Source organism: Triticum urartu, chromosome 2A (genome assembly GCF_056163025.1).
Source record: "Triticum urartu cultivar PI428250 chromosome 2A, HENAU_Tu73, whole genome shotgun sequence".
NCBI lineage: Eukaryota > Viridiplantae > Streptophyta > Magnoliopsida > Poales > Poaceae > Triticum > Triticum urartu.
The window spans coordinates 55,058,434-55,074,616 of record NC_141874.1 but is presented as its reverse complement, the minus strand read 5'-3'; the positions used below and the strand labels follow the sequence as shown (position 1 = coordinate 55,074,616).

Here is a 16,183-nt window from a genome sequence, read left to right as displayed (position 1 = left end):
GACGTGAGCCTGGGCTGTCAGTTGCTTACCCCTTCACCTCTCTGGCTTACGGAAGGGGTCCATTGGCTGACTCCAGTCATCTTCAATCTCCAGCTCGGGGCACGGAACGGATGAGTTAAGGGTACCTGCATTACTCCGCTGCACGACAGCGCCCGTCGATGAAGATGTACTGACCGTCGCAGCTCACCGCATGCGGGGGAGGCGGGCTCGACACACAGTAGCCACGAAAAGAGGCAGCCCTGCACACAAGAGGTGTGGCTATGGCAGGGCATCGCCTGGCAAAGGCAAGCATCGCTTCCCCACTGAAACTGATGATGAGCGATTGTTTGGTCGGACCTCCTGGTGATATTGCCGTGAGGAATTGGAGGAGGATAGCCACAAGCACTCGCCATGGCTGGGGAATTGCCGATGGGTAATTTTGCCGGAGGGGAACAAGGGAAGCTTCCCTGCTAGATTCCTCTGACTAGGAGGTTGCTGGAGGATGTAGAGGAAGAATAGGAGGGTCAGTGGGTCACTACGGCTCAAGGTGGCTGGGAGGAATCATCTCTAGATCGTGTGCTAGGAGCAGAAGAGAAGGTGGTGCGCGACACCAGCCGCAAAGGGAGAATGGGAAGAAGTGCCCTCGTTGCAGGTGACTAAGGGGCAGCAGGAACACGGTGGTGCGGAGAGGCACACAACAAAGGTCGGGAGAGGTTGCTCGGGCGGCAGCCACATGATGCAGGCAAGATGCACAACAAGGGGATCTGGAGCTCGGGGAGAAAACCATAGACACGTGGCCGGTTTTCCTAGCAAATCTGATTTTGTATCCGGGTTTGAGACATGGGGACTAAATATCATCCAGAAAAAACTTGAGGGTCCAAATGTAGATTTTTGGTGAACTTGAGGGGCCAAAAACATACTTTTCTCTTTGGCAAATTACAGTTGTAGGTGTTTTTTTTGGACCGCACCTCCCATTTTCTATTACCCGACATAACGGAAATACAACCCTGGGCGGAAGATATGCGAGGCGAGAAAGGTATATAGAGAGAGTTTGAGTATTGCCTATAGACAACAATGCTACATCCACCAAATATTATGTTTTGTTATGGAGTGATAGTGACTTGCCAGGTTGGATTGGATTAAGGGGGAAAGAGATGGGCCCCACCCACCATGAAATTCGGGGGGTGAGGATAATTTTGAGGAATGGCCCGTAATATTCCCGTAACAAGCCCATTAGTTCACCATTTTTTTATGCACACCATAATCAGTTCATGCATTACGGAGTGAAAACATGACATCACTATCAGATTTTGCAAAGTGCAATGACCAACATCCAAAATAAAAATGTGCTCTGTTGTTTAAAGTTGATTTTGAAAAAGACTATGACAATGTTAAATGGCTTTCTGTTTTTTAAATGTTAAAATTAAAGGAATTATTGGTAAATGGATTGATTGGATTATGGGGACCATCAGAGGGGGTAATATGCGTATTAAAGTAAATGATAATCTTGGACCATATTTTCGAACTCATAAAGGGTAAGGCAGGGGGGTTCCTTGTCTCCTTTGATCTTTAATCTTGCAGCTGATGCACTGGCAATGCTTACGAATAATGCCAGGAAAAATGGTCTGATCAAAGGCCTGTTACATGATAATTTGGTGGGTGGTGTTAACATGCTGCAGTATGTAGATGACACCATTTTTCTTCCGTGAGGTGATTTTGATAGTGCACATAATTTGAAATAAATATTATGTTTGTTTGAGCAGATGTCTAGGCTGAAAATCAATTTTCATAAAAGTGAATTGTTCTTGTTTGGAAAAGCCATTGATAAACAAGAGGGGTATTCTGAAATCTTTACTTGCCCTCCGGGGGAGCTCCCTTTGAAATACTTAGGCCTCCCCATAGATAAAAAAAAATTAGGAATAAACATTGGAAACCTCCAGAGGAAACAATAGAGAAGAAATGTGGTACATGTTAGGGGAGGTTTTTAGCTAGCGCTGGTAGGATTACTCTGATTCAATCCTCGCTGACTGGTATTCCCTATTACATGATGCCATTCTATGGATTGGCTGTTGGGGTGAATAAGGGAATGATTTTTTTAGGGCTAAGAGGAAATACCATCTAGTTAAATGGTCTGAAGTGTGTAAACCTAAAAACATGGGGGGTTGGGGATTCAAAATCTGGCTTTGATGAATAAAGCCTTGTTATGTAAATGTTGGTGGAAAATTTACATTTCTCAGTTCTGGTCTGAGCTATTAAAACATAAAGAGTTCTTCTTTTCTTTGTGTAGATTTATTGTGGGGAATGGGAGAAATGTCAAATTTTGGGAAGATTAGTGGTTGGGGCCAAAGTCTCTGAAAGATAGCTTTCCTAGGCTGTACAATATTTGTTTAAAAAAAAACAAATCAGTTGCTGATGTGCCGGGGGAGGGTTTAGACACATTCCACTTTAGAAGAACCTTATATGGTGAGTCTTTGGAGCTATGGGAACACATCAAAGAGGCTTGTGGGGCATTTAGATTGAATGAACATTGACTGGAATGGAAAATACACTATGAAATCTTGCTACAGGTTTATGATACAAACTGGGATAGTTATCCACATAAATTATTGTGGAAAATCAAGATGCCCCCGCGCGTCAAAGTCTTTATGTGGCTAACCTTGAGGGGGATCATTCTTACTAAAGATAACTTGATTCATAGGGTTTGGATTGGAAATAATAGCTGCTCTTTTTGTGGGAGGGAAGAAAATATTAATCATCTCTTTTTTCATTGTTCTGTTGTGAGGATGTTGTGGATGGTTATGAAATGTGCTTTTAACATGCATGATATTCCTGATAACATACAACAGATGTTGGGAATATGGATAAATTTTTTAACAAAAATGATAGAGATCTTATGGCAGTTGGTGTTTCTGCTATAGTTTGGACTCTTTGGAAACTTAGAAATAAAGTGGTCTTTGAGAATAACAGGGTTTTCTGATCCCTGTGTTCCAGTTAATCTGATTGTGAAAATATTTACATGATTAAAATGTCTTGCAGAAAAACCCAGAAAGAATAAAGGAAATGACGGCGGGCGTAAGACAAGTTGAACAGGTCGCTGAGGAGGTCCTCAGAGTACACACGGCTAGAGAGCGGGGTTAGCAAGAATAGAAGGCCGAACATTTTTCAAATCCGTGAACATTTTTTTGAAATCCTGAACATTTTAAAATTCATGACAATCTTTTTGAAACTCATGAACATTTTTTTTGAATCGGTGAACATTTTTGAGTCAACGATTTTTTTTTGAAATTTGGGATTTTTTTTGAAATTAACGATTGTTTTTTGACTTTCGCGAACATGTTTAAAAAAATCGTGAACATTTTCTGAACAGGGGTACTTTTTCCTTTCACGATTTTTCTGTCATACTATGAACATTTTTTGAATAAGCAAGCATGTTTTACCATTCATGAACATTTTTGAAATTCACAAACAATTTTTAAATATATGATGTTTTTTATAATCACGAGATTTTTATATTACGAACATTAAAAAAATCACATTTTTCGAAATTTTACAACTTTTTTTAATCCTGAATTATTTTATAGAAGAATAAAACAAAAACAGAAACAAAAAGAAAAAAGAAAAAAGAAAAAATAATGGCGCATCCAGATCCGCAAATGAGCCGGCCCAAAGTGGTGCGCCGGTGGAAGGGAGGCCAGCTCGCAGGGTGCTAAATAGGAGGTCCCAATGGAGAATTTTTTTTGAGAAATACGTAGGTCCCAAAGGAGATAACGTGGACATGGTTGGCAGGTAGGCCAGTAGATGATGACAACGATGCGAGGCCACGTGGGCCAAACATCATGGGCATAGTCACACACTTGTCTCCGAACTGATAGATCATGAGAATGCACGCTGGAACACAGACCTCATTGAGCAAGTTTTCTTACCGTATGATGCAGCGGCCATATTGAGAAATCATGTGTGTACTCGGGCCATGAATGATTTTTGCTCATGCGGTTTTTGAAAAGAATGGAATATTCTCAGTTCGGTCGGTGTATAGGATGACCGTGGAAACGAAAAAGAGGAGGGAGGATTGGTTGGAGGAATGAGCTGGGTCCTCAAATAATTCTGAAAACGAGCGTTCCTGGAACACTTTGTGGAAAGTGACAGTCCCGGCAAAGCAAAATTCTTGTGGCGTTTGTCAAAAAATTCACTACCAACAAAGGATGTATGCAAGGACAGAAATATGCCGAATCACGAGGGGTGTTTTGCGTGCGGAGCACAAGACACTTGGAGACACAGTTTACTCGAGTGCAATATGGCGAGGTGTGTTTGGGCATTAGAGGACCATGACCTCCTGGAGCATATGATAGCCACGTCAGAACCTTCTGCCCGTGCTTGGTTATTCTCAATGATGGATGTGTTGAATCACGATTAGTTAACAAGGATGACAGTCATTTTATGGGCTATTTGGTATGCGAGGAGAAAACTCATTCACGAAGGTATAAACCAAAGTCCATATGCTATGCACAATTTCGTTATTAACTTCATAGCTGAATTGGATCAGTTGAGTGCGCGGCCAGAACCTCCACTACAGACGGTTCCTGCACAAGCAAACCAAAATTTCAAGTGGATCCCGCCAGTTTAGGGTTCCATAAAGATTAATGTTGACGTTGCAGTTTCCACCAACCATAATGTTGGTACGGCCGCTCCCGTGTGCGGGACAGTGATGGCGCTTATTTGGGCTCTTCCATGCTGGTCATTCACAGGTTTGTTGGATCCACCGATGCTAGAAGCTATTGCGTGCAGGGAAGGCCTTTGTTTGGCGCAAGATCTTGGGATGGTTCACCATGTCGCTTCAGATTGCAAACAGACAGTACATCATATACATCAGAGAGTTGAGGGGGACTACGGCATCATCATCAGAGAGATTTTAGATATTTCTCATTCCTTTGCATCTTGTAATTTCTTTTTTGAACCTCGAGCTGCGAATTATGAAGCTCACAGGCTAGCTAAGTTTGGTGTTTCTCTCCCGGTTGGGAGGGATCTTTGGCTGGGTACTCCTCATGACCCAGTTGTAATTCATGCAACCATTTTAGCTAATCAATAAAGCTTAGCAAGCTTTTCTCAAAAAAAAAAAACTTGTCCGCGTATTTGTGCTTTTTTTTAGAAACTTGTGTGCTTGCCCTTCCTTCTTTTCTCTTCCCCAAGCCCGCCCGGCCGCCCGCCCACCCAAATAGATGTTTCTTGTAATGTCGCGGTCCCTCTCGCTTCCTTCAAGTTTTACGGGTGGTCTGTTGGGTTAAAGACCTTTCGAAGAAACGAAGAAAATGTCTTATAAAACTATTATAGCTGCTTGAAATTTGCACTCATTCACAAAGAACATGCTAGCAAGTAAAAAGACCAACTCTCAAAAGTAAAACCATGATTTACATCATTTGTACACCATATCTTGCATGGTCAAAAACCAACTACCCGTTGTCCGGGTAAAAACAATATTTTTCTTTTTACAAAATATGTACATCACATACAAACTATGTAATGTCAGATGGCGAGCACTAGACCCGGCATGGAGCGGCTCTTGGGCCTGGGCGATTGGCTCTCCCATATGGCCCACACCACGTCTTCCTTAGCCGTCTGGCCTAGATTCCTGACGGTGACAGACGTGTTGAAGTACTCACGGAAGTTGGTGATGATGCCGTCGCGGAGGCACCACGCGTGCACCCAGTAGTCGTGCTCGCCGGCCCACCCCTCCGCCACAACCCACTGGCCATCCATGGCGCTGCCGACCTCCGCAACCCGCGTTGGCGTGAACCGAAACGCCACAGCACCCGCCGCCTCGCCGGTCAACAGGCGTCGCATGTGTTGGCACCGGCGCGGCCCATGGAACCACCAGTCCAGGTCCGCTGCCAGCAGTGCCGTCACGGCCGCCGCGTCGCCACGGGCCAGGGAAGCGTACAGGGACTCTACCACCTCGCGGTTGGACTTGGACGGCGCGTGCTTGCCCATGGTTAACTACAGTGCGAGTGCAAACATGAAAAATGATGAGTAGCCTAGTGTCCTGTACCTGAGATGAGAACTTGAGAGAGCTGAGTGTGTGTTGAAGAAGAAGGTAGGCATACGTATATATAGGCTGGTGTGTGCAACCTGACTGGCCGGCCGGGTAGTAGAGGGCATGAAATTACGTGTATACCCATTCTCTCGCTTTTATGCACGCACTGACGCACATGAACAATCTCTGGTTCGGTGATATCTATGAGTTGCTATTTGGTTTTTAATTTGCTGAACTGTAAGTCGTTCTCTCGATGGAGGACTGTGGGACGAGTACAGTATCAGAACGCCATATTTGATCTTCACAACCGAGCCATTTGCAGTTAATTATTCGGAATTTGATTTCAAAATTGTGCCAGCACGCAAGATGTAGTAAATGATGTGTATGTCTTGTACAATGCTATTCATAATTTTTATTGTATAGGCCTGTAAAAATATTTTGTTTTTGGTTTGGAGTGGAACACAAGACGCCTCGCGGCAGATATCCCTGTCTGTCGTTTTCTTTTTGAATAGAAAAAGTAAATGTCCCTGTATATGTCTATACACTTCCAACTAAAGCATGGGAGATTAGGGGTAAGAATCACGGTACATTTGCACATGCCACGCATACACAATATATGCCCTTTGTCATTTCACTAATCTTTCTTTTTTTCGGAAAAACTTCCAACCTATTCATCTTCAATCATGGCAGTACAACGAATACCAGAAATAAAAATTACATCCAGATTCGTAGACAACCTAGCGACGACTACAAGCACCGAAGCGAGCCGAAGGCGCGCCGCCATCATCGCCCCTCCATCGCCGGAGCCGGGCACAACTTGTTGTAGTAGACAGTCGGGAAGTCGTCGTGCTAAGGCCCCATAGGACCAGCACCCCAGAACAGCAACCGCCGCCGATGAAAAATAACGTAGATCGAAAGGATCCAAACCGAAGACTCACGAACGTAGACGAACAACGACGAGATCCGAGCAAATCCACCAAAGATAGATCTGCCGGATACACATCTCCACACGTCCACCAACGATACTAGACGCACCGCCGGAACGGGGGCTAGGCGGGGAGACCTTTATTCCATCTTCAGGGAGCCGCCGCCGTCTCGCCTTCCTGAGTAAGACACAAACCCTAACAAGATTGAAAAAAACGACTAAAAACGAAGCCCTCCCGCCGGCACTTGCCAGGATCCACCGCGCCTTCATGGCCCTAGGGCCACCGGAGACGAGGCGGACCTGCGCCGGCGCCGGCGAGAGGCACGGACCCTAACTTTCTTTCTTGAAGGAGGAGGAGGAGGAGGAAGGTCGGCTTATCACTTTCACTAATCTGCATAGTAAAACAAACAAGTTAGACTCACCGTCTGTTCGAGTTAGGAATTGACAAAGTGGGATGTAATTGTCATGGACGAAGCAGTGAATACTACGATATTAAGGTATCTCCAACGGCAACCTGCAAAAAAAAACCTGTATCCGTCTGCAGACAGGAGGGGACCAGTCCGCGAACACGGATGCGGGAGGCATCCATCCAACGTTAGCCACATAAATTTCAAACCGCATTTTAACTAACCGGACGGAATTCATGCAAACCGACCGATATTCATCAAAATTTGGATAGAAAATAGCATGAATCATCCACACATAGAATGTAAACTAAGTCTAGTACAACAAGGTCTCGAATTCGACTAGATCCCGGATATTCAACAAGTTTTTCAACGGATCATGTCCTCCCGCACATACTCTCCTTTCAACTTCATCCAACAGTGTGTGCATGTAAATGGCCGTCCCGTTGACCTGTGGTACAGCACGGCGACGCATGCGGGCTACATATAATGTGTAGATCAACATTGAGTGAATGAATCAATCAACAAGGTTAGCAAGAGGAAGTAAAATTTACCATCTCCTCCGCGTGCAATGGCCACCTTGCCTCGAGCTGACTGACCAAGTTGCAGAACTTGATGACGCTGACATGGATAGCGTGCCAGTGATAAGACAATACGACATGACGTTGCATGGTTGCATGATGTACACATTGTATGAAAATATATATTAGAGCACATGCACCCTGGCCCTCTCTATCTAGCCATCCATTTCCTGCTTTAAGATTCGCGCAAATACATTTCTCTTTTTTGTTTCTCTCACATAGAACATATCTTGAAGTTCAAATCTATGCAGCGTGGCAAAGCAAAGTAGAATCTAGGATAAATCTTTCAGATTTTTTTGTCAAATATAAATATACAAAACATGTATTGTTTGATTAAAAAAATCATATTTTTAGTATTTATGTCGGACAAAAAATTCTGAAAGATTTATCCTAGATTCTAGTTAGAAAGCTTTGCCACGCTGCATATGTTTGAACTTCAAGATATGTTCTACGTGGGAGAAACAAAAAAGAGAAAATTTCATATAGAAAGTTAGTTGTGTCGCACGAATCTTAAAGCGATTATGAAGAGTTAGGATAGCAGGGCCTGGGTGCAAGTGCTCTAAAAATCCATGTCCACAAATTGTAGGGCGCAATGTGCTTTCCCGCGTGAAACTTTTCATGCACTTGCTCCCAGAAGGGCGGTCCTCTGTTCCTCCTATGAAATCCACGGATACAGCCAGCCACGCATCGGACAAAACTCATCCTCCATGGTCGAGCAGCACACCATCTTTTGTACTCTAAAAAACGACATAGCATTTGAAAATAAGCTCAATGACATTTGACCGAACACCTGCCGGGCGTGGTGTCTGCCACGGAGGTCGTTGACAGGGGGCAGATCATACTTGGGTACAAACGGCTCCAGGGCTGAAAGCTCCGTCGGAATGGCGAGCGGGTGTGTTGGTGCTGGTTGCGGACGTTCGACAATGCCTCTGTGGCGGTCAGAGACGAACAACAGCGGTGGCGAAGGTGGAGGGTGCGGATGCAAAGCAAGGGGGAGAAGGGGCAGAGTGGAAGGCAATGGGACCGGGAGGGGGATTGGGTGGGCCGGGGGTGTTGGAGTCCTACGTTTCGGGTGTTCGGACGCCCGCAAACCTCCCACACTTTTGTCTTCAATATGTGGTTGAAATCGCGTCCGGACCATCCCACGGACCGATACATATCGACATTGGATGGCTTCTGCGGTCCAGATGATTGCGGGAGGTTTACGGGTCCGCCTTGGAGATGCCCTTAGTAGTTATGGGGTGATGCCATGTCGGGTTACCACCATCTCCCCCCACCCCTCCCCCTAAAGTTTCATTGAAATAAGAATACACCGATAGCAAGGAATGCTTGGTTTGTTCGATGAAAATTGAGCGAGAACATGTATTTTTTTTAGAAAAGGGGGACATCCCCGGCCTCTGCATCATAGTGATGCATACGGCCACCTTTATTAGCAAGCAAATAGGTTCAACAATAGTCTTAAAGTCTCAAACAAAAGCTGCTCACAAAGAGCTGGGGAACAAAAATAAAAGCCACAAGTGGCTGGCAAAAGAGAGATAGGAAAACTAATTGCCTATCCTATTACATGACCGCCATCCAAATCGGCTGAAAATATCCCGCGCTACCATCTCCCAACGGATAGATCCAGTAACCAAACGCTCCCTGGCCTCCGTCCGAGTGAGTAACGACCACATACGGATCAACGCAGTGGCCCGGAAGATAACCTGCAAAAAGTGAGTATTTGTTGTTCTGTTAAAGACCAAATCATTTATGCAATTACAGATAGCCCATAATAAAGCACATACTCCTACACGAATGTGTCTTGCAGTTTGGGACTCAATCCCATCCAACCACGTCCCAAATAACGTGTTAATATTATTCGGATGGGTAATATTGAAGGCTATGTTAACTGATTGCCAAAGAATCTTTGCCAAAGGACAATTGAGAAAGAGGTGTTTGATTGTTTCATCCCTGTCACAAAAGCTACATCGAGAGGATCCAATCCAGTTGCGTTTAATCAAGTTATCCTTAGTTAAAATGACTTGTTTGTGTACAAACCACATAAACACTTTAACTCTCAAGGGAACTTTGACATGCCAAACATGTTTCGAAGTATGAATAGAACTAGAATTAATAACATCCAAATACATGGATTTAACTGTAAATTCTCTATTCCTAGTAAGCTTCCAACACAACTGATCCAGACGTTGAGAAAGTTGAACATCCATCAATCTTCTTACAAGATGGAGCCAAGATTCCCAACGGTTACCGGCTAACGCTCTCCTGAAGCTGATATTTAGAGGCGTGGACTGACATACTGACTCAACGGTTGCATCTCTCCGTTGAACAATACTATAGAGAGAAGGATACTGAAGCGCGAGAGGCGTGTCCCGTAGCCAAGTATCCTCCCAGAATCTCGTAGAAGTACCGTTAACGACAACAAACTTGGTACGATTAAGAAACACCGATTTAACTCTCATCAGTCCTTTCCAGAAAGGCGAATCCATCAGCCTCGCTGTCACCTAGGGTAAAGTTTTGGATTGAAGGTACTTATTACGCAGAATCTGTGCCCATGTGGCCTCGGTCTCTCGAGAAAGCTTATACAACCATTTGCTAAGAAGACTTTGTTCTTCACCTTAAGATTTTCGATACCTAGACCCCCTTGGTCCTTCGGTCGACAAATAATGTCCCATTTAGCTAGTCTATACTTCCTCTTCAGCTCATCACTTTGCCAGAAGAAACGGGATCGATAGAAATCAAGTCTTTTCTGAACTCCCACTGGTACCTCGAAAAAAGACAAAAGAAACATGTGCATACTTGTGAGAACCGAATTAATGAGAATTAAACGGCCTATATACGACATCAATTGCCCTTCCATCAGCCCAATTTCTTCTCAAATCGATCCTCAATGCACTTCCATTCTCTATTTGTTAGCTTACGATGATGAATGGGTATACCTAAATACGTGAAAGGTAAAGCCCCCAATTCACAACCAAACAATTGCTTATATGCCTCTTGTTCCTCATTGGCTCTTCCAAAACAGAACAATTCGCTCTTGTGGAAATTGATTTTTAGTCCAGTCAATTGTTCAAATAAGCATAACACCAGCTTCATGTTTCTCGCTTTTGCCAAGTCATGGTCCATAAAGATGATTGTATCATCTGCGTACTGTAGGACAGATACACCTCCATCAACTAGATGAGGTACCAAACTACCTACTTGGCCAACATCCTTAGCCCCCCCTATTAGAATCGTCAACATGTCGACTACAATGTTGAATAGAATATGTGACATTGGATCTCCTTGTCTCAAGCCCTTATGTGTTTGGAAATACCGACCTATATCATCATTCACTTTAATACCAACACTTCCTTTTTGTGTGAAAGATTCTACATGTTGTCTCCAGGCTTGATCAAAACCTTTCATCCCCAACGCTTGTTGGAGGAATGGCCATTTGACTTTGTCGTAGGCTTTTTCGAAATCCACTTTGAAAACAACCCCATCTAGTTTTTTCTTATGGATTTCATGGAGCGTTTAATGCAGAACCACCACCCCTTCAAGGATGTTCGGTCTGGCATGAAAGCAGTTCGGGACGGCTACACCACAGAATGCGCAATCTGCGTGAGTCTATTTGTCCCAACCTTGGTGAAATTTTTGAAACTTACATTCAGAAGACAGATAGGCCTGAACTGCTCAATTCGCACCGCCTCTGTTTTCTTAGGAAGCAAAGTAATGGTTCCAAAATTCAGATGAAATAAGTGAAGCTGTCCAGCGAATAAATCCTGGAACATTGGAAGCAAATCCCCTTTAATAATGTGCCAGCACCTTTCATAAAACTCCGCTGGAAATCCATCCGGCCCCCGAGCTTTATTATTCTTCATCTGAGAAATAGCTTTAAACACCTCTTTCTCCGAGAACGGAGCAGTTAAAATATCGTTTGAAGCAAGCTGAGGGACATCTTCAATCCACGACTCATCCAGAGATACGAAATTATCCTCCGGAGGCCCAAAAAGCTGCTTATAATAATTAGTGATGTATAATTTTAGATTCTCCTGTCCTACAATCGTCCCTTCGTCTTGCTCAAGCTGAAAGATCCTTTTCTTTCTATGCTTGCCGTTTGTGATCATATGAAAGAATTGAGTGTTGGCGTCCCCCTGGACCACTTTGCGAACCTTCGCCCGCAATGCCCACTTCAATTCCTCTTCTCGCAAGAGCTCTTTCAATCTCATCTCCGCATCTAATTTAACATGAAGTTCCGTTGAATCTAGGACAATGGACTCGGCTTTTACATCTAAGGCCTGAATAAGGGTAAGGAGCCTTTCCTTTTCAACCTTATAAATCCCACTGAGATGCTTAGCCCACCCACGGAAGAAACTTCGCAAGTGACGTATCTTATTCTGCCATCTCTCAATTGAAGTCCTTCCTCCTGAATCTTTAGCCCATTCCCTGGCTATAAGATCAAAAAAGCCTTCTCTCTCAAACCACGCTAATTCGAAAGAGAAGGTATTCTTATTCCCCACGTGTGTTGCCTCACCAGAGTCAACCAGTAAAGGGGTGTGGTCTGAGATTCCGCGCGATAATGCCTGGACGGTAGCCAGAGGAAACTTCTGTTCCCAGTCAGCGCTCGCGAGGACACGGTCTAGCTTCTTGATACGTCTCCAATGTATCTATAATTTTTGATTGTTCCATGCTATATTATATTCTGTTTTGTACATTATTGGGCTTTATTATACACTTTTATATATCTTTTAGGACTAACCTATTAACCGGAGGCCCAGCCCAGAATTGCTGTTTTTTGTCCGTTTCAGTGTTTCGCAGAAGAAGAATATCAAACGGAGTCCAAACGGAACGAAACCTTCGGGAACGTGATTTTCGGAACGAACGTGACCCAGAGGACTTGGAGTCCACGCAAAGCAACTAACGAGGAAGGCACGAGGTAGGGGGGCGCGCCTACCCCCCCAGGCGCGCCCTCCACCCTCGTGGGCCCCATGTTGCTCAACCGACGTACTTCTTCCTCCTATATATACCTACGTACCCCCAAACTACCAGATACGGAGCCAAAAACCTAATTCCACCGCCGCAACTTTCTGTACCCGAGAGATCCCATCTCGGGGCCTTTCCCGGAGCTCCGCCGGAGGGGCCATTGATCACGGAGGGCCTCTACATCATCTCCAAGGCCTCTCTGATGAAGTGTGAGTAGTTTACCTACCTTCGGGTCCATAGTTATTAGCTAGATGGCTTCTTCTCTCTTTTTGGATCTCAATACAATGTTCTCCCCCTCTCTTGTGGAGATCTATTCGATGTAATCTTCTTTTGCGGTGTGTTTGTCGAGATCCGATGAATTGTGGTATGATCAAGATCATCTATGAACAATATTTGAATCTCATCTGAATTCTTTTATGTATGATTGGTTATCTTTGCAAGTCTCTTCGAATTATCAGTTTTGTTTGGCCTACTAGATTGATCTTTCTTGCAATGGGAGAAGTGCTTAGCTTTGGGTTCAATCTTGCGGTGTCCTTTCCCAGTGATAGTAGGGGCAGCAAGGCACGTATTGTATTGTTGCCATCAAGGATAAAAAGATGGGGTTTATATCATATTGCATGAGTTTATCCCTCTACATCATGTCATCTTTCTTAATGCGTTACTCTGTTCTTCATGAACTTAATACTCTAGATGCATGCTGGATAGCGGTCGATGTGTGGAGTAATAGTATTAGATGCAGAATCGTTTCGGTCTACTTGTCTCGGACGTGATGCCTATATATATGATCATACCTAGATATTCTCATAACTATGCTCAATTCTATCAATTGCTCGACAGTAACTTGTTTACCCATCGCAAATACTTATGCTATCTTGAGAGAAGCCACTAGTGAAACCTATGGCCCCCGGGTCTATTTTCCATCATATTAATCTTCCAATACTTTGCTATTTCTATTGCCTTTTATTTACTTTGCATCTTTATCACAAAAATACCAAAAATATTATCTTATCATCTCTATCAGATCTCACTCTCGTAAGTGACCGTGAAGGGATTGACAACCCCTTTATCACGTTGGTTGCGAGGTTCTTGTTTGTTTGTGTAGGTGCGAGGGACTCGTGCGTGGCCTCCTACTGGATTGATACCTTGGTTCTCAAAAACTGAGGGAAATACTTACGCTGCTTTACTGCATCACCCTTTCCTCTTCAAGGGAAAACCAACGCAGTGCTCAAGAGCTAGCAAGAAGGATTTCTGGCGCCGTTGCCGGGGAGTCTACGCAAAAGTCAAGCCATACCAAGTACCCATCACAAACTCATCTCCCTCGCATTACATTATTTGCCATTTGCCTCTCGTTTTCCTCTCCCCCACTTCACCCTTGCCGTTTTATTCGCCCTCTTTCCGTTCGCTTCTTTTTTGTTTGCTCATTGTTATGACTAGTCCTTTATCTTCTCCGTTGTCTCCCAAGAATGAAGTTCTTAATTTTAAGCAAAGGGAGGGAGAAAATCTAAAAGATGCTTGGTATAGAATTTGCAATGCTCAAAATAGATCTACCAGGAAGCAATCTACTTCTGTTCTTCTTCGCAATTTTTACGTAGGTGCCACCCCTTGGTACAGATATATCCTTGACACCATTACCGGAGGGAATTTCTTGGGTAGCCATACTTTTGATTCTTATAATGCCATGATAGATTTGTTTGGCTCACCACCTCTTTTGGTTAATGGTACTATGTTAACTTTGGAGCATGTAATGCAAAGACTTGAAATTATTGAAAATAAAGTTACTACCGTAGAGTTAATTGAAAGTTTGGATAAAAAGACCCACAAACAAATCACCCAATATGTATCTAAAGTAGGAGTCACTTTGAAAAATATTAAAGAGAAGGAACCCATAGTTAATGAAAGAATAAATCAGGATTCCACTAGAATCGATAAACTAGAGGGTATCATTACCAATTTGGGAACCGCTTTTTCTTCCATAAAGAATACTCCTAGTCCTCCAACTAAAATTGCCAAGCTTATGTATGTTCCTAAAAATAAGGGTGAATCCTCTAGTAAGGAAGCTGCGGATCTCAAATCTATAAGTATTCATCCCAATCTTTTTGCTACCATTAAGGAACCATTTGCTACGAATGATTTTCTCGGTTATGTGCCTAGATGTTTGATAATTAATAAAAAGAAATAATCTCCTAAGAATGATAGATGCTTCATTGAAAAATTACCTACCAACGATGACACTTAGATCTATCCTTGCTTTTATGCCTAGCTAGGGGCGTTAAACGATAGCGCTTGTTGGGAGGCAACCCAATTTTATTTTAGTTTTTCACTTTTTGCTTCTGTTTAGGAATAAATAATATGTCTAGCCTATGGTTAGATTCGTTTTTGTGTTTTAATTAGCGTTTGTGCCAAGTAAAACCGTTAAGATAACCTACGGTAATAGTTATTTGATTCTGCTGCAGAAAACAGAAACTTTGCGTGCACGAGATTAGTTTTCATAAATCATAGGAACGTGATTTTTAGTTGATTCTTTTTGCTTTAGATCAATAAACAAATTATCTAGAACTTCCTAATTTGGTTGAATTTTTCACGCTCCAGAAGTTTGCATTAGTTACAGATTACTACAGACTGTTCTGTTTTTGACAGATTCTGTTTTTCGTGTGTTGTTTGCTTATTTTGATGATTCTATGGCTAGTAAAATAGTTTATGAACCACAGGGAAGTTGGAATACAGTAAGTTTAACACCAATATAAATAAAGAATTAGTTCATTACAGTACCTTGAAGTGGTTTTGTGTTTTCTTTCGCTAACGGAGCTTATGAGATTTTCTGTTGAGTTTTGTGTTGTGAAGTTTTCAAGTTTTGGGTAACAGATTTGATGGATTATGGAACAAGGAGTGACAAGAGACAAAGCTTGGGGATGCCCATGGCACCCCAAGATAATCTAAGGACACCTAAAAGCCAAAGCTTGGGGATGCCCCGGAAGGCATCCCCTCTTTCGTCTACTTCCATCGATAACTTTACTTGGAGCTATATTTTTATTCACCACATGATATGTGTTTTTCTTGGAGCGTCTTGTATTATTTGAGTCTTTGCTTTTTAGTTTACCACAATAATCCTTGCTGTACACACCTTCTGAGAGAGACACACATGATTCAGAATTTATTAGAATACTCTATGTGCTTCACTTATATCTTTTGAGCTATATAGTTTTTGCTCTAGTGCTTCACTTATATCTTTTAGAGCACGGTGGTGGATTTGTTTTATAGAACTATTGTTCTCTCGTGCTTCACTTATATTATTTTGAGAGTCCTA

General features: G+C 43.1%; 1 protein-coding gene and 1 pseudogene across 1 annotated transcript; both read right to left on the bottom strand.

Annotated features, from left to right (window-relative positions):
- Nucleotides 1-5,499: 5,499 nt before the first annotated feature.
- On the bottom strand, nt 5,500-5,964 carry LOC125534902 (Nuclear transport factor 2 (NTF2) family protein). Its single transcript, XM_048697952.1, has one exon. It carries the CDS (start codon nt 5,962-5,964, stop codon nt 5,500-5,502), a length of 465 nt encoding a protein of 154 aa, XP_048553909.1.
- A 710-nt stretch (nt 5,965-6,674) lies between these two features.
- Nucleotides 6,675-16,183, bottom strand: part of LOC147983686 (uncharacterized) — a 29,780-nt pseudogene continuing 20,271 nt past the window's right edge.